The 23036-nt window shown below is 48.2% G+C and overlaps 1 protein-coding gene across 9 annotated transcripts; it reads right to left on the bottom strand.

Annotated features, from left to right (window-relative positions):
* Positions 1-315: 315 nt before the first annotated feature.
* Positions 316-22253, bottom strand: Fam107a (family with sequence similarity 107 member A). Of its 9 annotated transcripts, none has more exons than XM_085828377.1 (5): positions 21896-21913; positions 5735-5917; positions 5447-5621; positions 3646-3802; positions 319-2929 (listed from the first exon to the last, which is right to left on the bottom strand). In XM_085828377.1, exons 3-5 carry the CDS (start codon positions 5614-5616, stop codon positions 2822-2824), a joined length of 435 nt encoding a protein of 144 aa, XP_085684503.1. In that variant the 5' UTR covers positions 5617-5621; positions 5735-5917; positions 21896-21913; the 3' UTR covers positions 319-2821. The 9 variants fall into 9 exon arrangements, with proteins under 9 accessions (XP_021038124.1, XP_029324981.1, XP_085684502.1 ...); XM_029469119.2 differs by lacking the exon at positions 21896-21913 and adding an exon at positions 13794-14099; XM_029469120.2 differs by lacking the exon at positions 21896-21913 and adding an exon at positions 13822-14099.
* Positions 22254-23036: the final 783 nt, after the last annotated feature.

Here is a 23036-nt window from a genome sequence, read left to right as displayed (position 1 = left end):
TCCCCCGTGAGCCAACAGAAGGCTCTTTGAAGGATGGCAAGATCTACTTAAAACTGTAACAGAACAGTCTGGGCAGCTCCGTTAAGGAAGCACATGGGCAAAGGCAGCAATGGGGATGAAGCCTCAGCAGTGATACCTGGATCAGTGATGAATGCCAGTTCACTGGCTGGAGGCAGGTAGATGACATTAGAGGGTGTTCGGAAGAGGGTTAAAGCCCTGAAGTGAGGAACCTGCCCCAGCAGGTTTCTGTTGGAAAATAGGGATCCAACATTTTAGCATCACTTACAGGGATTTCTGGGCAGGCAGGCAAGGCTGGCCTTTTGTGTCAGTTGGGAAAGATAAGAAACGGACTTACAATGGCTTTACCAAACAGGAATTTATTTTTATTTACAAGGAGTCTGGAGATGGAGAGTTGTTGGCACTTGCTTGGTTAGATGATCATGGGGTTTATGGATCTTTTGGCCTTTTCTTTAGGTAAAACATGGTTGCTAATGGTCCAGGCATTGCATCCTCAATCAAGAAGGAAGAAGCAAAGCAAGGCTCTCAGAAAAGGCATGGGCTTTTCTAGTAGCTCCTGTAGACTTCCACTTCAATTTCATTGGCCATACCTGATCACATGCTCACCCAAACGTGCAGAGGAGGCTAGGTTTATAATCTCTGGTGGGAAGCAGCGAGAGAAACTAAATTGGGACTAACCGAGTCACAGAGTATCAAGGTAGCTACTATGGTTCCTCTGGATGACCTGACTTGAGGTCTCTCCATGATTTGCCATTTCCCTAGGGACTGCTAAGTCCCTTGGGTGGTCCTATCTATCCCAGATGTCCTGTCCTGCTCCTCATTACATATCAGAACAGCACATGTACCTTTAAGGTGACAACCCCCAACCCTTTCTTTATTTAGGAAACACATCTTCAGCATAAAACCTCACCAGCAGATACTTAAGACAGGTTCACTGTATTTAAACCAGTGTTTCTCAACCTGTGGGTTGTGACCCCTTCATGGGGGTGGGGGACCACACATCAGATATCCTGCATATCAGATATTTACATTATGATGTTTAATAGTAGTAAAATTGGTCATGAAAAAGCAATGAAAATAATTTATGGTTGAGGGGGTTACCACAACATGAGAATCTATGTTAAAGGGTTACAGCATTAGGAAAGTTGAGAAGCAGTGCTTTAGAACATTAGAGTTAGAACACACACACACACACACACACACACACACACACAGAGGATGTGTGTGTGTGTTACACATCTATGCAGGCAATATCCATAAGGAAGAGATAGAATCTCCATTCACTGTCAGACCCTGCTGGCCATCACCATCATTTCCAGCAGGCAGAGCCACTGGCGCCCCAGCAGGGAAATCTGTGCTCTGGGGAGTGAGAACTTCTGCTTGTCTGGAAGTGCTCTTCCCACCTGCAAAGGTGAATTATGGATTTCATTCTTCAGGGGAAAGAATTCTGGCCTGGCTTACTCTGTAGATCTTCAAAAATGGCATAGGAGCAAAAGATTCAAGTAATTCGTGTGTAACAGAGGGAGGAAGGGGCTTTTGAGGAAGAAGAATGGGTGGGGAAGACCCAGACTGGGGGGAAGGAGGGGCAGGGTCTCAGGTAACAGTGCTGGCAATATTGACCTAAGAGTTTATTCCATCACCATGGCAGTGGGGTCTTCAAAATAGCATATATATTGTTCCATAGGAAATCATTATATAGTTGCTTTCCAAAAAGCTGTAGAAAGCTAAGGTTCTTTCCCCCTTCTTTTTGGCTAGAATTGCATGATAGTGTTTTTATACCAGTAAGAAATAATGATTGGCAGTTATAATCCCCTGACCAGGCCAAGGAATTCTCTCTCTCTCTCTCTCTCTCTCTCTCTCTCTCTCTCTGTGTGTGTGTGTGTGTGTGTGTGTGTGTGTGTGTGTGTGTGTGTGGTGGGAACACTATGGATAGTGAATGAAGAATTTGGGGGCTTCAGAGGAGGCACTGGGAACCTCCAGGCCAGGGAGCCAAGAGAGTTGGCTATTTTTAATATACCACTCTTGGGTGCGTCAGCCTAGCTATATGTTCAAACCCATGTCCAGGACCACCTCCGGGAGTGTGTTAGACACGTAGCTTCCAGGGACTGTTCACAAGATTCTCTGATTTGTGCATACAGTAAACTTGGCAATGTGCTGTTCTAGGCTGGAAGCCAGAGCTCTGAGGTGAGGTGTGGTTAATAATTTAGGGAGGGCAGTAGGGAGGAGCAATTAAAGCCAAACTCTGAGGCAAGCTGGCAAGACCTAAAGCTGCTTTGCTTGGGTCCCTTCCCACCTGACCACAGTCTGCTGTCGCCTCCCATGCCCTTCCTTGCTACAAACATCTGGTGCTTTCTTTGCTTGCCTGTGATTTCTAAAACAGGTGTCCTTGGCCTCAGGCTAAGCCAGAGTTGAGCTGTTCCCAACACTAGGAGCTGAGCTGCTCCAAGAAATAGGCCTTATTGGGCAACTGAGGCAGAATGGAGGGACACCTGGCCCTCTTCCTCACTTCTGCTAGGGAAATATCAGTGAGTCAGAGCAGGGATGGCACCTCTGGAGGTCTTTCCTGGCAGTGGCTTCCTCTCTGGTGCAAGAAGGCTAGGTGCTCAGAAAGAAAAGTCCAGAGACCTTTCTGTGGGGTGTGTGTGTGTGTGTGTGTGTGTGTGTGTGTGTCTCCAGCTTCCCAGGAATAGCTGGCCTCTCAGGTGTGCCTTGCTGGCAGCATTGTGGGCTAGGGTCCTCAGGTTCAGACTGGCTGGAGGAGGGCTGGGCCAGAGTAAGTGGCAGGAGCTGGATGGAGGGAGCTCTACAGTGCTCTTTCCTCGCTGGTCAGTGTGGTGATTCTGCGTAGGTTTTCCCGGACTTTGATGAACTCAGGGGCGTGGTCCTCGTCTCTCTGTGGTGGGTTTTCCAGCTGAAGCAGAGAAACACAAGGAGTGAATTTGGCAGGGTTGGTTCCGGAGGTGGGGGTAGAGTTTCTATTCTCAAAAGCCATGGTATTGGACCAAGGGTCCTGTCAATGAGGAAAGCCTGGGGGGCGGGGTTTTACAAACCACCACAAAGCTGGGGTATGTATCAGGCAAGTATACACTTGAAAGAGGGTCATAAAGATTAACATGAACAAAAAAAAACCCCTACCCTCACTTCAGGAAACATTATCAAAACAGTACCCAAGAGGAAATCCCACCATCTCTGAATATGGGGAGGGGTGATGTGCAAATGACCTCTCAAGGGTCAGGCTGCTGGCAGCCCCGGGTTTTGATCTTGTAGCCCATATCCATTCTGGAGATGCTTTCCTCTCCCTTAATGTACCTCATCTCTGCCACTATTCATGTCCCCAGCCAGCCCTCCCAAAACACAGGATCCCAGATGTCTCTGTTTACTGGTTCAAATCACATCTTCCTCTGGCCCCAGACCCTCCTTCCTATGAAATAGAAATGCCACCTGCTCTCAGGGCATTTCAGGGAGCAGATCTATCTTCCAGGATATAGACCTTACAGGAAAGCAGGGGATCAGAGAAGTGATGCCACTGGACTAGAGTCACACAGCAGGGCAGAGGTAGATTCTTGGTCCCATGCTGACCTTCCTCTTGGAGGAGGCTCAGACTGAAGCTGGACGCTTCCCACCCACCTGGTTCAGTCTCTGCTGCCGCCTCAGCAGCTCCTGCTTGAAGGGGCACTGCATCCGCTTGGCCTCCAGCTCCTCCTCCTTCTTTTTGATCAGCTGATTCCTGCGACGGTGCTCCAGGACTCGCTGCAGCTCAGGCTTGCTGTCCATACCCAAGCCCCTGCGGATCAGGAGAACAGTGAGGAGACTTTTTCCTAGCCTGGGACACCAATCCCTGTATTATCTCTTAGATAGAGCGTTTGGGAAACACCGGAAGGGGGCGATCTCACAGCGCCGTGCTATATAGAAAGGCAAAGAGGCCCCCCCTCCCACAACACAGCAGGGCAGGTACAACAGGTGAGTGAGAATTTCAGACCCGGCTGCAGACAGAGACCAGGAATCACATGGTTGCTGGATATTTTACTAGAGCTTCTGATGGCGGAAATGCTGGCCTTCGCTCTCTTAAAATCTCATGGGATTTAATTTCCTTACAAAAATACATATTTGCCGGGCGTGGTGGCGCACGCCTTTAATCCCAGCACTTGGGAGGCAGAGGCAGGCGGATTTCTGAGTTCGAGGCCAGCCTGGTCTACAAAATGAGTTCCAGGACAGCCACGACTACACAGAGAAACCCTGTCTCGAAAAACCAAAAAAAAAAAAAAAAACAAAAACAAAAATACATATTTACCCCTATTTTACAAGCCAACTTTTTTAAGTCTAGGAGACAAAAAACAATGCCTGGTTTTCATGTTTCCTTAATTACCAGCCACATGTAACGAACTTTAAAGTGTTTCTAGCATTAACATTTTCCCATTTGCATATGAATCCCACTCATTTTGCTTACCCTTTCCTGGTAGACTAAGGTACACGAATATATGAATATTTCATACTGTATATGTAATTTTCAATATAATTTATTTATATTGCAAATATTTCAGTTTGCCTGAAGCTGTTTTCCATCGTGGTGGTACTTTTGATACTGAAATGAATGACTATCGCAAAAACAACTGAGGACATGACAATGTTATAATATTAGTAGAAAACACACCCACAATCAGCTTCATGTGCAAGGGGTAGCTGTCGCATGACTTAGAACAGAAATCACTTCCAGCTCCAATACAACAACCAGCCGGCAGAGGGCGCCATGAAGGTACCACAAGCTTCGGCCTCTTCTGCCAGCTTCGGCCTCTAGCCTCTCAAGGGCCCATCAGCCACCCTCTCCTACACTTGACATCCTGTGATTGCTGATCACAGATGTGTCATAGCCCATTTCCCCCCCTGACTCGTGTGTTTCACTGCCATGCTCTCCCCCAACAGAGGGCGTGGCTGAGAAAGAGCCGTCACTACCTGAAACCTCTACAATATTCATGCTCGCTCTCTCTCTCTCTCTCTCTCTCTCTCTCTCTCTCTCTCTCTCTCTCTCTAGTTTTCTCTGCCAACATGACCCATCTCCCAGCAGGTTTGGCTCTTGCCCCTGCTTTAGGCCTTCTAGATATCCTCTCTTCCATGACGTCCTGTAGATAGTCCCCCTATCCCAGTAGCCCCCCTGGGGTCCCACATTCACTTAAAGCCTCCAGCAACTTTCTTTTCCCCTGGGGAGGGCAGAAACTGGGTCTCCGTCTTTTGTATCTTAGGTGTGGGCATAGTGCCCTGCACACAGTAGGGCATCTAAGCACACAGCAAGTGGATAGGGCTTTCAGGTTCACACAGTTTCTTCTGGTGACCCTGTTGGGGTTCCAGGCAATGGCTAGGCCAGTCCCCATAAGAAGCATTTTTCTAAGTTCAGCAGGACATTGCTGGACCAGCCAGCTGGGTGCCACCCTACCTTTTGTGGTTCATAAGCAGCTCACGGTGCAGCTCCTGATGGCTCCGAGAAGCCTTCACAGGGTTCAGCAGCTTCTTGGGTTTGATGAGCTCTGAATTCCACTCTCTGTACTCTGGCCGGGCCATGAGTCCCTCGATGTCAGCCCGCTCCCTCTGGATCTCTGAGTACATGGAGGCTGTAGTATTGGGAACTAATGTTACTTCACATCCCACATTCCAGCCACCCTTTGGGGCGCAGCTTAGTGTTTCTCACACAGACAGTGGCTTCTGAGCAATCTGGGTTAGCTACCTGATAACGCAAGTCTTGCTTTCTGCCTCTCTATTGTGGGAGATAGTCACTCCACCAAGGGAAAAAGCTGGTTGTGATTATTGGAGATGATGTTCTCTGGGAGGTGGGGTTCAGAAGTGAATAGAGACCAAGGCTCACAGTAGCTGTCACGGGACTGGGGAGATGTTTCAATCAGGAAAGAGTCTGCAATGTGAACATAACGACCTGAGTTAGATTCCCAGCACCCAGGGAAAAGCCTGGCATGTTGCTGTGTGCTGGGAACTCTAGCACCATGAGGTAGAGATATGGGGAGCTCACCGGCCACTCTATTATCCTAGTCAGTGAACCTCATGTCCTAGTGGGAGATCCTGTTCCAAGATGCAAGGCAGACAGTGCTTGAGGAATAGCATCCAAGGATGACCTCTGGCCTCCATGCGGCTATGCATACATGCTTACCTTCACACACACACACACACACACACACACACACACACACACACACACACACAGACAAGTGCATAGTCACTGGCTGTGCTTGATAGTTTTGTATCAACATGACATAAGCAGCGAGAGTCATCTAAGGGGGGGGGGGGGCTCAATTGAAGAAAATGCCTCCATGAGAACAGGCTGGAGGCAGGCCTGTAGGGCATTTTCTTAATAAGTGCTAATGTGGAGGGTGCCCATTTTGGGTGGTGCTGTCCCTGGTCTGGTGGTCTTGGGTGCTATAAGAAAGCATGCTGCGAGCAAGCCATGAAGAGTAAGCTAACATGCCACTCATGTCCATGGCCTCTGCACTGGCTCCTGCCTCCAGGTTCCAGCTTGGTTTGAGTTTTTGTTCTGATTTCATTTGATGATAACTAGTGATGTGGAAGTGTCAGGCAAATCAACCTTATCCTCCCCAAGTTGCTTTTGATCATGGTGTCTCATCACAGAAATAGTAACTCTTACTAAGACAAGACACTGACAGAAGAAAAAAATCCCAAACAGCAAAAAAGGATTACATTTCACTTTCTGTTTTTTAACAAACTTGTGTAAGAAAAGGAAAAGGTGTAAATTGTGGTGTGTGTGTGTGTGTGTGTGTGTGTGCGCGCGCATGCGCGTGTACTAGCCATAGTTCTGATGTCATGGCAGAGGTGCAGTTCCCTAGTCTCCACACCAGACAATAGTATGTGAAATGCTGCTGTGCCCCTGTAACAAACACACCGCTACTGTCTTGCCTGTCACACTCATGTGTCCCACTTCTACCAAGTACCTGGATATTTGTCAATGTACTTTAAGATTTAGGCAGAAAGGCTTCTCTGCCACAGACAGCTCCTGATACTTGAAATGCTTAGAGGGGGGGAAGGGCACAGGAGAAGAGGGGAGGAGAGAAGAGGAAATAAAACGGGGGAGGGGAGCAGAGGGAGGAGAGAGGAGAGAAGAGTTCTATAGAAACAAGTCACAAAGGGGGACAGTCGCTGCCTGGCTGTTAGCCATTAGCGATTAGTGATTAGCAGTTTAGAGTAATTACAGAAAATGTTAGGGTGGATTCTGCCTCCCTTCTAGGCTGGGCTTTCGGAAGCACCCTAACCCCCTTTCTGACACTGCCCACCTCCATAGTGCTAGCAGGACTAGCCAGTGCATGTCAGCTGGCCTGGCTGGTAGGCTTGAGCCTTTTCTGTGTGGTGAACATGAGCAGTATTTGGTGTAATATGCAGTGAGCACTCAGTGATGTTGGTTGGTAATTGGTGATAAAACTTTTGAGGTTTTGATCTTGGGGAGCCAGAGGTCTAAGTTGGATTCCATGTGGCAACGGAGGTAGCACGTCCCCACCTCACACACCGAGATTCCACATTCTCTGTCTCTCAGCTGAGGTGGGCCTTCAACTTCTTACACACTGGTGCTCAGCCTCCAGTCCCAGCAATGGAGAACTATGAATCATTTAATGGTATTTTGGTGGTAGCCAGGTGAAGTATAAGAATACCTGCTTTTTCTGTAAAAATTGAAACCATTTTTTTCATATAATATACTCTGATCAGCTTCCCTCCCCATCTTCTCCCCACCTTCCCATCCACCCACCTCCATACCTTTTTTCTCTATCTCTTTAAAACACAAATGGGCAAATTAATAAGCAAAGAACCCAACCAAATCAGAATAAAAACAAAGAAAAAGCACATATGTTCACAGACATGCATACACACAAATTAAAACCCATAAAAGCACAGAATTGGAAACCACACTATAGGAACTAAAGACCAGTGAGACACACACACACACACACACACACACACACACACAGAGAGAGAGAGAGAGAGAGAGAGAGAGAGAGAGAGAGAGAGAGAGAGAGAGCGAGAGAGAGAGAGAGCACTCATTTGGCTTTGCCCAGCCTTCAGTTGGCTATGTACTGCTTGCTGGTCTGGGGCCTCCCTTAAGTATGTTTCATATACCCGGGAGATCCCACTGGGGAATAATTTTTCTTTTGCAAGCAGCTGCCAATTGAAGCTGGCTTTTTGATTAGGGCTGAGAGCTTGAGTCTATATCCACCCTCTCACACCCAATCTAGCTTGGACCTGTGTGTGTATATGCTGACATCTGCTTTTTTTTTTTTTTTACTTTTTTTATTATTATTACATATTTTCCTCAATTACATTTCCAATGCTATCCCAAAAGTCCCCCATACCCTCCCCCCCGACATCTGCTTTTTATTGAAATAGCATTCTCAGAAGCACTTTGGAAATGAGGATTTTAATCATTTCCTTTTTCTCTATCTTTCTCATGAGGTGGTTTCTTTTCAGGTTATATCTAAATGTTTTGGTTCTAAGAAAATGATTGTGGGACACCCTGGTTATTTATTTGCTTTTGAGATAGGATCTTGTGTAATCTAGGCTGACCTCAACATTGCTCTGTAGCTGAGAATGACCTTGAATTTGGTCCAGGCCTATGCCACTGTGCCTGGTTTTAATTGGGGCTTGGAATCAAACCCAGGGCTTCATGCATCCTGGACAAGCACTCTACCAACTGAGCTACATCCCCAGACCTTTAGTAAATGGGAACGTTAGAAAATTACCACCTCCCTTCCTGCCCATGGAAGGAGAGCATAGTTTTTTAGTTGATAGAGCCGTGTCTTCCAGGAGCCAATATATCAGAATGCCTTGATGCAAATTGTATCCTTAAGATCCCTGTTTGGTATCTACTCTGTTATTGAATTCTCTGATCTTTAAACAAATTCTCTGTAGACTTTCCACGTCCTCAGCTCCCATCTTGTCCAAGCTGCTAACACACCACACTTCAGTATCTCCTTGGCTGTCTGGCTAGTGACTGTGCCCTCACCTCTTCTGGGCCCCAAGCCTCCCAGGGCAGAATACTTCTCATCAGACATACCATCGTTACAAGAGCTCACTGTGTATTGTCAACATGCTAAGACTGCAAACAGAAACAAGTTACATAACTTTTGGGGAGTTATATAAAATAATATTAAAATATAGTATTATAATTATTTAATAATAATACTTTAAAAAGGCATACCTATATATCCAGCAAAACAGTAGAAGAGAGATTCACTTGTATGGCCAGAATAAGTGCACAGAATTAAGAGCTACTACATAATAGGAATGACCACTGAGAAAGTGTACAGTGCTTATATTCCTGTCAGCTGCCAGGCCTTGTGGTAGCACTAGGTACACAGAGGAGAGCCGAGCAAGTGGGGAGCCCTGCCCTAAAGATTACAAGTGGCTCAGACAGACCTGTATAAAGGAGCAAGTTCAGCCAGGTGCTGGGGAGAGCCTCTCTGCGGAGTGGGGCTCAGTATCTGGGCATTGAGATGGACGGGAAGCTGCTCTAGGCCTAGGGAGCAGCTGTCTGGCTCCCACACCTTAAACAAGCTGGGTCTGTTCTGGGAACACAAAGGCACACTGTGCCCAGAGTGGCAAGCTCTGGTGGAGGGGTGTTCAAAGGGAGGGTGGTCAGTTGGCTTCAGGTCCAGGAAAAGGCGAGGCAGATTGGATTTCTAAAAGGTCATGGTGACTGCCATGTAGGGGAAATGGTTAGCTGGCCTTAGGAATTTTGATTTCCTTCACTTATGCTGCTTCTGCTTGCCTGGTAGTGTTCTGTTACATCCCAGAGAAGCCTCAGATTGGCCCTGCTGACCTCCTTCACCCCCGGGCTACCCCCTCAGGAAGTTGTGATTTCCAGGGTGACTCTGGGAATACAAGTCTTGTCTAGTTTAAACCTTCTATGTCACTGTCTTGAAATATCTCATACATGTTGGAGAGGAGTTCCCCATTTTGTCCTGAGCCCTGCACATGGGGTCACCTCACACCAGGTCCATCAGTGGCCAGCCCTGGCTTAAGGATCTCTCTGGAGCCTTCGCTCTTCTTAAATTAAATCTATGATGTATGACTAGGCAGGAGTCTCTGAGAGGGCAGCTGGAGCTGGGGAAGATGCTGCCTCTCTGAGTGTTGAACTCCAGTGTGTGTGTGTGTGTGTGTGTGTGTGTGTGTGTGTGTGTGTGTGTGTGTGTAGGGCTCATGGGAGTCCTCAGGGTTTAAGAACTACAAAGCGAGCCTTCTAGCCTTTTACTATGGTAGATGAGGCTTCTGTGCGAAGACCCTTGAGTAGGTCCTGCCATGAAGATGCTGTTCAAGGGAGAATTTGGAGATGTTGGGTCACAACCTGTCTCACTGCAGGTGGCAGCCCTGGTTGCCTAGGAACCCTCTAATCTTGGCATTTGACCAGGCACTGCATAACTTCAAAGCAGAAAAAAAAGCTGGATTTTATCCTGGAGGTCAGGTGGGGCTCCTGAGGTAGAAATCTGGGGTTACTCCCAGAGCTGCTGGGGTTCTAGGCAACCTAACACCATTGAGGGTATGGTCATGATGGCGGTAACAAATTGAGCATCGGGAAGAGCAGCCCTGAAAGCAAGCAAGCTGGTAGGGGAGAGAAAAGCCTGGTAAAAGAGGAGCTATATGGCTTATAGCTTTCAGGGAGACTGGGAAGTATTTGATATTCACATCTGGATTTGGATTTTAACTCTGTCCTCATACCACTGAAGATTTCTGTACAGGAGTCTGATGATGCTTGCAAGGCTCTTGGCAAATGACTAGCTCTAAGTTGAAGGTTTGTGCTGGTTCCCAAGGCTGCCACAGACAGCAGTGTGACTTGTGAGATGCACTCTCAGGCCTCCACTCCCGGAGATTAAACTATGAATAGTGGCCTAGAATTGCAGCGTGACCACCTCATTAGCTGCTGTTGCTGTTAAATGCATCCTGATCATAATCTTTTATTTTCCTTAAAACAGGAGAAATTAGTTAAGTCATTAGATACTAACCTTGGCTGTATGTCGGGGTGCTCAGGGGCATCGAATTCTACCTTAAGAATGCCCATTTGGGGGTTGGAGAGATGGTTCAGCGCTTAAGAGCACTGACTGCTCTTCTGAAGGTCCTGAGTTCAAATCCCAGCAACCACATGGTAGCTCACGACCATTCGTGATGAGAACTGATGCCCTCTTCTGGAGTGTTTAAAGACAGCTACAGTGTACTTACATAAAATAAATAAATACATCTTTAAAAAAAATTCCAATTCAATTGGCTTAGGGGTGCAATCTTTGAGAGATTTGAAAACTCCTGGGTGATTCAGTACTCAGCTGTCTTTGTAAAGCAGGAAGAAGGGTGGGACGGGAAGTATTCAAGCCTCTTTGCTCTGGCTGAGTAACTCTAGCTCGCTGTGGCTGGCCAGTCACCACAAGCAGGTCTAGTTGAGGGCTTACTTTTTAGGTCATTAACCCAGACACCCTTCTCTGGAGAATCATGGTGTTTGAAGACTGAGGCGCTCCTATTGGGCATGGAGCTCTGGGGCCAGAAGGTGTTGGCTAAATGAGTGACCTGAATGTCTCTAAGGGGGTGGGAGGATTTGGGGACTGAGAAGAGAGTCTCATTTTCCCCAGGTTCTGCTGGTGACCTAAAAGGTCCCACAGCTCCCTCCTAAAGACTGAGCCTGATTCTGGGTGTGCACAACCTGGTTGGAACAGTTGACCCAATCCCTGTTCCCAAGGTCCCTTCACCTCCTCGGCCTCTTTTTGGCAGTGTTTCACATATCCCAGGTTGGCTTCAAACTTGCTACATAGCCAATGATGACCTTGAACTCTTGATTGCCCTGCTTCCACCTCCCAAGGGCTAACATTATAGGTATAGCCACATGTCCCATTTATGAGATATCAGTGGTTAACTTCAGGGCTTTGTGCATGCTAGGTAGGTTCTTGACCAACTGGGCTGAATTCTTAGCTTTGCCTATGGTCTTCATGTCCCTTCTGACTGCATTCCCTCTATCTTCACTGTTCTTATTGTGTTTCTGATGCATCAGTCACAACAAACAACACTGGGTCCAGTAAAGTGTCCAGGGGATAAAGTAAAAGAAACAAATGTAACACATAATTATGGCTTGTGTGACCTCAGGCAAACAGCTCACACTCTCTCAGCCTCTGACCTGTGGAGGTCATGGCAACCTCCACCACCCTAAGGTCATTAGAAGGTGAGATGATGGTGTGCACGCTGTACTTGGTATACTACCTTGCCAAGTAAGTCCCATCTAGGCAAACTATTAGCCTCCTGTCGTGCACATTTTGCAGTGAGCATGGAACTTGGTCTGAATCTCATGATTATCTTGATGGCAACTAATTTTACAGTTGAGAAAATCAGAGCTTATTAAGCTAAGGTCAATGTTGAGTACTTAGCAAAGCCAGAATCATTGGAGTCCAAACCTTGGACTCTTTCTACCACAATATTGTCTCCCAGGAACGGCATGTTTTTGACTCAATAGAACCAATTTACAGCCCTTTGCTCTCTCTGTGTATTCAAGAAACCCTAAGGAAGAGGCAGTTGGTTCCCTTTGATGACTGAGAACATGAAGGCTAGAGAATCAGCCAGTGAGCAATGCAAATACTGCCCTGCTGCTTGAAGCAGCCTTCCCTGTCAGGCCTGTGGCCAGACTTCAACCCCCTGCCCCTCCAAACCTTTCCGGCTCAGCATCAGCAGGCCCAGAGGGGAGGCTTTGGGAAGCACTGGCAAGAGAAGGAGAAACATTCAGAAAAGCTGGCAGCCACTTGTCCTGCTTTCCCTTTCCTCCCTGCGGGTGGTATGCGTTTGTAGCTCACTGGCCAGTAACCTAAGAACATACATGGCCACATCTCTAGGTCTCCCTGAAGACTCAGGCCAGCCTTCTTCTTCATCTTGGAGCTACCTGTCCATTTGGGCAAGAGGGCTCCAGACAACTCCAGACCAGCTTCCTCAACTCTTTGTCTTGGCCCCCTGGAACCGTTTAACCAGCAAGAAGGGTTGAGTTTGAAGGGTGAGGCATATAGGGTCCTTAGCAAGGCTGGAGATTGTGCCATGCTGTTGAGTAGAAAGCCACATGAGCACACTACCATACTGTTGTCCTTGTGACCTGCTGCCTGCCACCTGGCAGCTGGCTCAGGGAAAACCACAGCAGGAGTTACCACACTAGGAAAGCCATCAGGATCCAAGCTGCTCATGAACCTATGTGTGGGAACTGTCAAGAGACCATCCCACTTATAGCAGCTTCCTAGTGACAGGCAATCTTCTATTCCCTGATTTCTCTAGTCCCAGACTGGCTGTGTACCATATGATGAAGCTAAGTCCATTGGCAAGGTGGGAATTACCCAAAGCCTGCACTACCGGTCTAACCCCTGATTCACAAAACTCGCAATAAACTGAGAAGGTGGGCAACCCCTTCTTAGGAGCAAACCTCAGAGAAGTCATCTGATTTCTCCAGATCTCAAAGCCCATGTATGAGGGAGCCAGAGTCTGAGCTGAGCTCTGGTGCCCAAACCCAATTCCATGCTTTTCTCACTACATACAGAACCTGGACTATCTGTTGATTTTGTCTATCTGTTCACTATGAAGTGAACCCTTCTCGCTGACCCTTCACACCCCTACTGTGTGATAATGGATTTAAGAGAGGCTGTAGCAGGTGTTAAATTCCTCTCAGTATTTACAAGCAAACGGTCAACCAGACTGCAGAGCTGTAACTGAGAACCTACTTAACCCCATACCCCCCACCTCCACTTTTTATCCCTGCAGCACCTCACCTCAGGGAGGCAGGGTCCCAGTACCCACAATTTGAAGGGTTCAGTTTCCGAGACAGCTTTCTCTGATGCTCTCAGGTCCTTCTCCTTCCCTCCACCTTCTCTTGGAACACACTCAGCCTAACAGCATGTGAAGCAGATCAGATCCGAGTCTTACTTCTCTACAGGTTCTGGGCTGTGAGCTCCTCTGCAGTGCCCGGGCTGCTAGTTCCTCTGCAGGTCTCAGACTTAGGGAGTGCTAAGCAGGTCCTAGATGGCTGAGGCAGCCGCCCCCAAAGGGCGGGCCTTAAACCCCCAAGATGGGAGGCACTTTTGCACTCCCATTTATTCTGATATCAATAAAAAAGAACTGTTGCTATAGAAACCGTTATTTCACTTGGTGAGTGGCCATGTCCGAGACTCAGAACACCATGTCCAAGCCACCCTGATTGAGAGGCACAAATAAATACATGTTCTGTCAGACTGATGAGGCATAAGAATCCTGCCAAGCTTTGTTTGGAACAAGGCGGCTCCTGGCTTCTGGGGAGGAATTTCCCTTGTTTGTATGGGAGGGGATTCCAGCACTTCCCCAAAGAGGGGGGGGGGACCATGCTTCCTGCTGCAGTGACTGAATCTTTAGAACTTGGCTCTTGGATACTAGCAGGGAGAGAACTATAGCTTGAGTCAGTTCTTGGCAATTCTCCAGGCATAGGTGTAAGAAACATTGTGAAATGAAGTGGTCATCTACAAATGTGTTGGGCAGTGGTGGCACACATTTTAATCCCAGCATTTGGAGGCAAAAGCAGGTGGATCTCTGTGTTCAAGGCCAGCCTGGTCTACAGAGCGAGTTCCAGGACAGCTAGGACTACACAGAGACAGTCTCTAACTAACTAACTAACTAACTAACTAACTAACTAACTAACTAACTAACTTCACATAATTAGCTTCATACCTGGAACTTCACAGAAGAACCAGCAGGCTGTAGCCCAGGAGAAGGGCAGCAGATAGAGTTTGTACCTAGCCCACCCTACTCTGATCCCGGTCCTTTCTGAACTTTGGCTTTCCTGACTGTCAGCTGAGGGTAACAGTGTGGCTGTGTGTGACCTCAATGAGATGGCATTCACTAACACAGCCTGCAGAGAACTGTCATGTGCTAAAGGCAGGGCCTTAACATGCATGCTTGTGCCTGGCTACAATGAGAATTCGTGCAAATAAAAGCTGAGGACATGGGTAGAACCCCAAAGACAGTCTAGGTGCTCGTAGATCAAAGGCCTTCTCTGCATCCCTGAGCTCATTTCTACTTGAGCATTGGGTCTATTCTGGCTTTTGACATTATCCCCTGCCCCACCCTCACTGAGGAAAACAGCACCTGTTTACTTTCTCATGGAACTTTGGTTGGCCAAGGGCGATGAGGCCCAGGACACACATCACAGGTAAGCAGACACATTCCACATACAGTTTTGGGTTCTTTTTGGCCATAGGATCTGTTCGTTTAGTCAACACCATATATATTCCTGGTATGATCTAAGTGGACATATACATGATGGAAAGGAGACAGAGACAGATATTACTCCAGTCCGCAGGGAATTCACATTCAGTGTGTGTGTGTGCATGTGTGACAGTAGATAAAGATACATACAAGAAAATGTCACCCAGTGATGTATGGCTGTAGAAAGGCTGAGTGAGGACAGGGAAGTGACTGGTAGCTTGGGAAGGGTGGGCACAGCCAAGGCTGACTCACAAGGAGTTGGTCATTGCTTATGTGGGACAGAGTTTTAGGTTGAGCACAGCTAGTGTCCAGGCTCTGATGTGGGAATGACCTGGGAATGGTAGAGGATGCCCAGCAGAGCTGCCACAGGGAAGGAAGAAAATTGTGGAAGGGCCTGGAAAAGGGAGCCTCCGGAGGGAATTTGGAGTGGACCACTCTGAAGCCACAGAAACTTAGAGTTGCACATTCTCGGGCATGAGACAATGTTCTAGGAACAATGTGTAGTATTCTGTGTCTATCGCTCCCCAGTCTGCCTTTCTGGAAATTCCTAGAATGGTGGCCTCCCCCAGCTTCCCACCCTGGCTGTTCCATTTTATTCAACTCTCTCCACTGAACAGGACGACAAAAGTCTTGTAAGGGCCAGGGGTGTATCTCAGCTGTAGAATGCTTGCTTGCCTGGCATACAGGAAGCCTTGGGGTCATTCTCCAGCACTGCATAAAACTGGGTATGGTGGGTCATACCTGTAATCTGAGACAATCAGCAGTTCAAGACCATCCTCAGCGCCATAGTCAGTTCAAGGCCAGCCTGGGCCACATGGAATCTCATTTAAAAATCAAAACCAAAGACTTGTCAAACCACTATCGCTATGCCTGCCTCCTTCATCTTATTGTACAGAGAAGGAATTGGGCATGTCTTAGGGGGTTTTGGTGGTCCATCAGAACTGACCTTGTTGCCTTCTGACAGCTGAGACTCTAAAGACCCTAAGTAGGGACTCTGACAGCTTCTACTGATGTATAGAAAAGACAGAAGCCCACATCTCAGTCCATTCTAGAGGGAGTGGCTCTGAGAGTCCCCATACTGGCCATGGTACATTTCCTTCTGTCCACTCCCTGTTCTAGAAAGTCCTGGTTGCAGGACCAGGACAACAGATGGCCAAGGACAGTTAGGCAAGAAATCTGAAGGCGAGGTGTGGTTTTCTCTGTGCAGCCACAACTCCGTTGCTCCAACTAAGGCTTTTGTCATAGCCCAACCTGGGTGCAGACCCACAGGCTCACCCACTAGGCTGGCAGCTCAACATCAGGCCCTTAGCTTATCCTATCCTGACTTCTGTTCCATTACTGAGATGCTTGCTATGGATTAGACACGAGGTGTTCTCCACAAAGGCTCGGTGCTGAAGGCTTAGTCTCCAGATATGCTATTCACAACTAGTCACGATGGCCTTACCTTCAGCAACGGATCAGTGGATCAGTGTACTGATGGGCTCACAGTTGAATGGGCTATCAGAAGGAAGGAAGTAGGTCTCTGGGAGGGGGTGACTTTGGGTACATTTTATCCCTGTCTTTCACGCTTGAACTCCATATGGTAAAGGCTTCTACCATGTTTCTGTCTTAGAAGCAATGGGAGCAGTGCTCAAAATCAGCTGACCTGAAGACATCCAAAGGATGGATACCAAGAGCTTGCTGCAGTGTGTGAGCATTCATGACACTGCACAGGAGATGGGCAATCAGAGGCACCACTGTTCAAACCACAACTGTCCACAGGAGAGATTGTGGCACCTTACATGGGGTGCCGCAAACCAGCATGCCACCTGGAAAGGATGTCCCCTACATTGTAGGGAAAACACGCAGTATGAGCCCCTCCCTTTCTCTTCTTAAATGCATGCACAGAGAACCTATTTCTATGTAAACAAATCTGCCAGCACTGGTCAGTTCTAGGAGAAGAAATCTCATCTGCTATAGCTAGGTATCACTGGAGTGTGCAAACCAGAAGTATGGGCATAGGCTCACAGATTATTGTATCAGGACTTTTGATGGGGGCCTAGACAGGGAAGTGTGTGTGTGTGTGTGTCTGTCTGTCTGTCTGTCTGCATTTCTGAGGCTAAGCAGGACCTTGGGCATACTACATAAGTTATTTACCACTGAGGCCCACCCCCTGGCCCAGGAATAGGGATTTTGCATACTGCCCTGAGGAATCCTTGGTATTAACATTTGAGAGCTACTCTTTGATAAAATAAAATTATAAGCCCTTATTCTTTTGTTACTATTCTGTAACGTTTGTGGCTTAATAATGAACAAACCCATTATACTCCTTTTATATCTTTGTTATCATAGGAGAGCAGGAAGGAGGCAGAGCAGGGGAACCCACCTCTTCCAAGCACCTGTCTTGAAAATCAGTATGAGCTGGGCAGTGGTGGCGCATGCCTATAATCCCAGCACTTGGGAGACAGAGGCAGGTGGATTTCTGAGTTCGAGGCCAGCCTGGTCTAGAGAGTCATTTCCAGGACAGCCAGGACTACACAGAGAAATCCTGCTTTGAAAAAACCAAAAAAAACCCAACCCCCCTCCACCCAAAACAAACAAACAAACAAACAAAAAAAAAAAAAAGAAAAGAAAAGAAAAAAAGAAAATCAGTATGAAATCCTATGTTCATTTGTAATATGGAAGAAGACGGAGACCTGAGCAAATGAACCTGTCTGGAGAGTGTTCCAGAACTCTTCATGGGTCAAGGTGGAGCCGCTGTCTCTCTGCCCTCCACCTTCTCTGAAATGAAGAGCTTTAGAAGCTGATAGGCAGAATTCTCACTCAGCCCCATAGTGGGCTGGAGGACTGAAGGAGACTGCCACGGCCTCCCTGCCACCCTCACTCCTGGCTCTGAGAAGTATGAGAGGAGAGGGTCCTGAAGACCCGGGGAGGTATAGCTGAGTGTGGGGCATCTCCCCCTGTAGTGCAGGAAACTCTTCCAAACAGCTTTTCTTTCTTTTCAGCTTAGTTTACTTCAGTCCAGTAGCATCAAAAGCAATTCAGATGAGCCGGCAAACATCAGAGAAGTTTCCACAGCAACTCGAAACTTCTTCCTTGACCCTGTGTTTTGGAGTCTCAGTCTCCAAAAAAAGCCCACAAAAACAGTGCCCGGATCAAGCTGGCCGCCTCTCTGGCCACTCTGGACATACTCTGCTGAAAGGACTTTGGGGCAGGGGAAGGAGCTCGCCTGCAGTAGAGCTTGCCATGGGGCCCACAGAGAGATTGGAAGTTGATGAAGAGTTGCCTTGTCAAGTTTGAACTGGGAAACAGTTACTCCCCCCACCCCCCAGGGGGTGGGGAGGGATTTCAAGCGTGAACACAGGAAGTGGGGCAGGGCAGCAAGAACCAAGAGTCCTTTTTTTTTTTTTCTGAAAGCTGAACCTGCTGCCATTGGCATAGTGAATTTGGTCTCTAAGAGTGATCTTACCCTTATTTTAGTTGTCTTGCTGTGAGACAAACCAGGACACATTCTCATACTCCTCTCCCTCCCCCTCCCCCTCCCCCTCCCCTCCCCTCCCCCTCCCCCTCCCCCTCCCCCTCCCCCTCCCCCTCCCCCTCCCCCTCTCCCTCTCTCTGCTCATGGGTATGATGGGAAGATCATAGTAATCCATATAATTTCAGAATGCCCATGGTTGCATGGTGGTAGAGAACAGCACTCCCAGAAGAATTTGAATTTCAGAGAAGCAATGGAGGTGTTTAGTACAACTGCACCCATTTTATGTTTGGAACTATTTACAATACAGGAGGTTCAAATTGTACCAGGGTCCAGATTTTTGTTTGTTTGTTTTGTTGTTTTTTTAAAATGTAGTGCTCCTTGGTAGTAGTAGTGGATTGGAGGTTTTCCGCCCCCTGGTGGCTAACAAAGAATACAGCCACCTGGGGAAGTACCCTGTTATTTACACGGCAAGAAGCCTTCCTACCTAGGGTGTTACTACCTAGGGTGGCAGTAACACACGCCAGGGAGACATTTATGAAGGGACAATAAATAGCTTTTTAGCTATGAGTGAGCATGAGTTATATCACAGAGTGAGTTCTTCCAGTCAGGGGGGCTATGAGTATCTGGTGTCAACCCAGACACCAACCCTGGATCCATGGCTGAACAGCTAGGTGACTTTCAACCTGTCCTCCTCATCTCTAAAATGGGGCAATTGTCTGATGAACAGAGGGCATAGGGCATGGAATCCTCTGGACCAGAGTCGGGCCACCTGCCTAAGTGGCAGCTACTATCTTAATACCGCATGCAACAGCATCAAAGTGCCATTCAAGTGAAAACTTGGAAATTCAGTATGAAGCAAATGAACAGGTCAGCTATGCACGGGGAAATAAGAAAGCAACAACCTCAAGTATGACTAGTAGCCGGTCGTAGCTGCTAGTGTGACTAGCTCAGTTCCTTTGGCTTCTCAAGTTCTCCAAATAGCTGTGGATGCCTGCATGGCTGTTATGCTTGTTTTCGTTGGAGACAGGGTCACACGGGCTGGCCTAGAAGTCACTACGTAACCCACACTAGCCTTGGGCTTGCAATGATCCTCCAAGTGGCACTATACTCCTCTGTGTTTTTCTAGTAGTATACTCTTACTTGGGTGAGGCTCAAGGCTGCTATCCAAGGATACAGTTGCTCTCTCCCATTGCATACTATACTCTCCTGGGGACATCGAAAGGGCACCTCACTCCAGTTCCTCTGTTTTTCTTTGTGTTGAACAGTGGGGAGAGTGATTCCTCAGTTCATGGCTGTAGATTTGAATCTCACCGTCATCCCTAACTGTCTGTGTTGTCGTACACAAATCATGCTACCATCTGAGTTCCAGTTTCCTCGTTTTCCAGCAGGAATGGATATTGCTTACATCCCCAAGAGAAGGTCATGCCTGCTCTGCCTATCAACACATCCTGTGTTCCCCCCCCCCCCCAAGACAGAGTTCGTAGTAGAGGCCAATAATGATCAGATGGATGAGTACAGGAGTGAACCAGGATGGCCAGATGACAGGGGCAGAGCCTTATGAAGACAATGACAGCAACAGATGGACTGAATCATTGCCGTTATTTCTGTCCTAGGAAGACAGGCTGACTTTGGAGAAGTAGCCCTGAGTCTGAAAGTGTTTTCTACCTCTGAGATGGGTGGAAAGATTCTTTGCTAAAGACCATGGGCTGCTGTTGCAGCTCTCTGGGGTTATCTCCTTACTAATGGAGCGGGTATTTAGGGGGTTCTGTTAGCGTTGCGAAGATGGAACTAGACAATGTCTGGTGTTTTCAGTGAGTGCTCCCTCTGTCAGCACCCGGGCCTCAAGGAGGCCTTTGTCTCTCTGTGGGGCGGTGAGGGTGGGGGTGGGGTGGGATGGACCAACCTGTGACGACCCTTGGAGATCTGACTTGTCTGCCGAAAGCTGAGAAAGCCAGTCCACAATCACAGTTCCAGCTAGAGAAAGCTCAAGGCCTTCCGCCTATTAGAGATCTTGCTGCCAGCGTTATGGGAACTTTTGAAATCTGATTCCTTGATTGGAGGTTGCTGGCTCCGTGCGGGCTGGGCTGGGTTAAACCTTGCGCCCCACCCCACCCCAGAAGGCGCTGTCGGCGCTGAAACATTGGCCAGGTATTGTCTTACACAAGGGGGCTTAAGGCAACCCTTGTTCAAACTACTAACTAATTTGGTGGACGTTAACTCTCGCGGCAGGGGCGAGGCTCTGCAACAATGAGCTCTAAGGCACCCTGGGATCCCAGGCAGCAGCCACCACAGCAAAACCGCCTTAGCACTTCTGGCTTCATAGTCTGCAGCTGACCACTAGCTGAGACCCGCTCCTTGCCCAAGGCAAAAAGCAAAAGGGCGAAGTTCCTTGACTCTTTCGAATCACTTCCCCGTAAGGCAATTTTCACCTTCCCTAAAATCCCGACCAGTAGGAGTTTAATTCCTAAAGGAAAGAAACATTTCAAGCCTTAATCGAAGGCATTTTGTCCTATTCTTGTATATCCCTATGTTTTCCCAAATTATTTTTATGCTGACCATATATTCGTTTATACTATTATTTGAATAAAGGACTTCTGAAGTATTCCTAGTAGAAAATACAGTGCTTATCTGCGCATAGGGAAACAAAAAATTAGAGATGAACACCTGTCATCAACAAAATTCAAAAGCCCGCCGCGTGTTTCCTTTCCAATCTTTGCACGTCCACAGTGAACAAACGCTTTCTGAACTGCCTGGAGCACCCACAGGACAACCAGGGCTCCCTGGTAGGTGGTAAGCAAGTTCATGGCTTTTCCTCCCCCCATCCCCCGCCGGACTTCCCGCTTTGCCCTCAAACCTACCTACCACCCTCGATGCTTGCTGAAAGATCTTGGATTGGGGACCCTGCCTGCCACCAGCCCTGACAGAGACCTCCCGGGACCTCTGCAGGCAGGACACGTAGTGTTAGCAGAAGTTTGCATCTGTGCACGCGCATGTGTTTCCACACTCAGGAAGAGGGAGGGCACTGATGGAAGAGGAGAGAGAAGAAACGGAAGGACAAAGTAAGAAGTGATGAAGAAACGTCGAAGCTTTGAGATGATGGGAAGAGGAAACTTGGCGTCAAAGAAGGAAGGACCAGGGGCGCTGCTGTCTGCAGAGGGTGGTGGTGTAGTTCCCACTTACCTGACCTGAGCAGCATGGCTCGGTACAGCCCGGTGGCCTCGGCGGGCGCACTGGCCCACTCGCCCAGCTTCTGTGCCATGCCCTGCGCTGTGTATCCCCACCGCGGAGCCTGGACTGAGGGCTTGAGCAGCTTCTCACTCGGTGATAAAGACGCGCCCGGCTGCTCCACCCGCAGGGGATCTGGTTACTGTGGGTTGTGTGTGAGATCCAGCCTGCTTCCCAGATCTACGTGGGGTGTGCGGTGGACCAAGGGGCACAGGCAGTCTCTGTGCCCCAGGAAGCGGACGGGTGTCCAGACACTTTTGCAGCATCACACAGAGCACTACCAGCCTGGCCTCCTGCTCACCTCATCCAGTTCTTGGCCACTGGCCTCTGTGAAAGCTGCAAGCAGGTATGGGATTAGGAAGCGTTATTCCTTGGATCTGTTCCCAGCTGAGGTGGCAAAGAGAAGCCCAGGGTCCTCATCTGAGATGTGCAGGGATCCATAGTTCCTCATTCACAGGGTTACAAGGTGAGGCGTGGCAGGTGTAAGAGGGAGTGCTTGGAATCTGTCAGGTTCGGAGCAGACTGTTGCTCATTTGGTAGAGTGCTTACCGGTGAAGCCCTGGGTTTGAGACACAGCATCGCATAAAACTGGGGATGGTGGTGTACATCTGTTACCCTAGAACTTAAGAAGTGGAGGTAGGAGGGTCAAGAGTTCAAGGTCTTCCCCGGCTACATAGCTAGTTTGAGGCCAAACTAAGCTACACAAGAGGTATCTCAGAACACAAGCAAGTAAACAAACACACCACAAAGATTTGAGTGGTAAAGTGAGGCTGGGGCAATGCTGGGGTAGGGAAAAGTCAGTAGGACTCCTCAAGGCGGAACTGATTTCTCTGGTTTTGTGGTGTCTCTTAAACAGCCAGAGGAGGAGACCAATGGAAAAGTCTGAAGGTGGATGGGGCAAAATCCACCATGCAGTTGTGGAATATTGGAGATTTCCACAGCCTTGGTTACTCACTCTGCCAGCACTGGGCTGCTCTGCATCTAAAACAAGATGAGATCTGGTTCATTTACTCTTTATGAAGTCGAGTCTCTTAGCATTCTGATTTCACAGAGGAGTGCTTGCCACATATGCAGTCCTGAGTTTGAGTCCAGAACC

Source organism: Mus caroli, unplaced genomic scaffold, assembly GCF_978045245.1.
Source record: "Mus caroli unplaced genomic scaffold, Mus_caroli_1 scaffold_12, whole genome shotgun sequence".
In the NCBI taxonomy this organism is placed as follows: Eukaryota; Metazoa; Chordata; class Mammalia; order Rodentia; family Muridae; genus Mus; species Mus caroli.
This window is presented reverse-complemented; position numbering and strand designations above follow the sequence as displayed.

Coding starts and splice junctions, on each gene's coding strand:
- Fam107a (XM_021182465.3), bottom strand. CDS start 21,974: ATGGCACAGAAGCTGGGCGAGTGGGCCAGTGCGCCCGCCGAGGCCACC. Junction 5,622..21,895: donor AGCCATGCTGCTCAGGTCAG/GTAAGTGGGAAC, acceptor CCAATACTACAG/CCTCCATGTACTCAGAGATC. Junction 2,930..3,645: donor GGCAGCAGAGACTGAACCAG/GTGGGTGGGAAG, acceptor TCTCTGCTTCAG/CTGGAAAACCCACCACAGAG.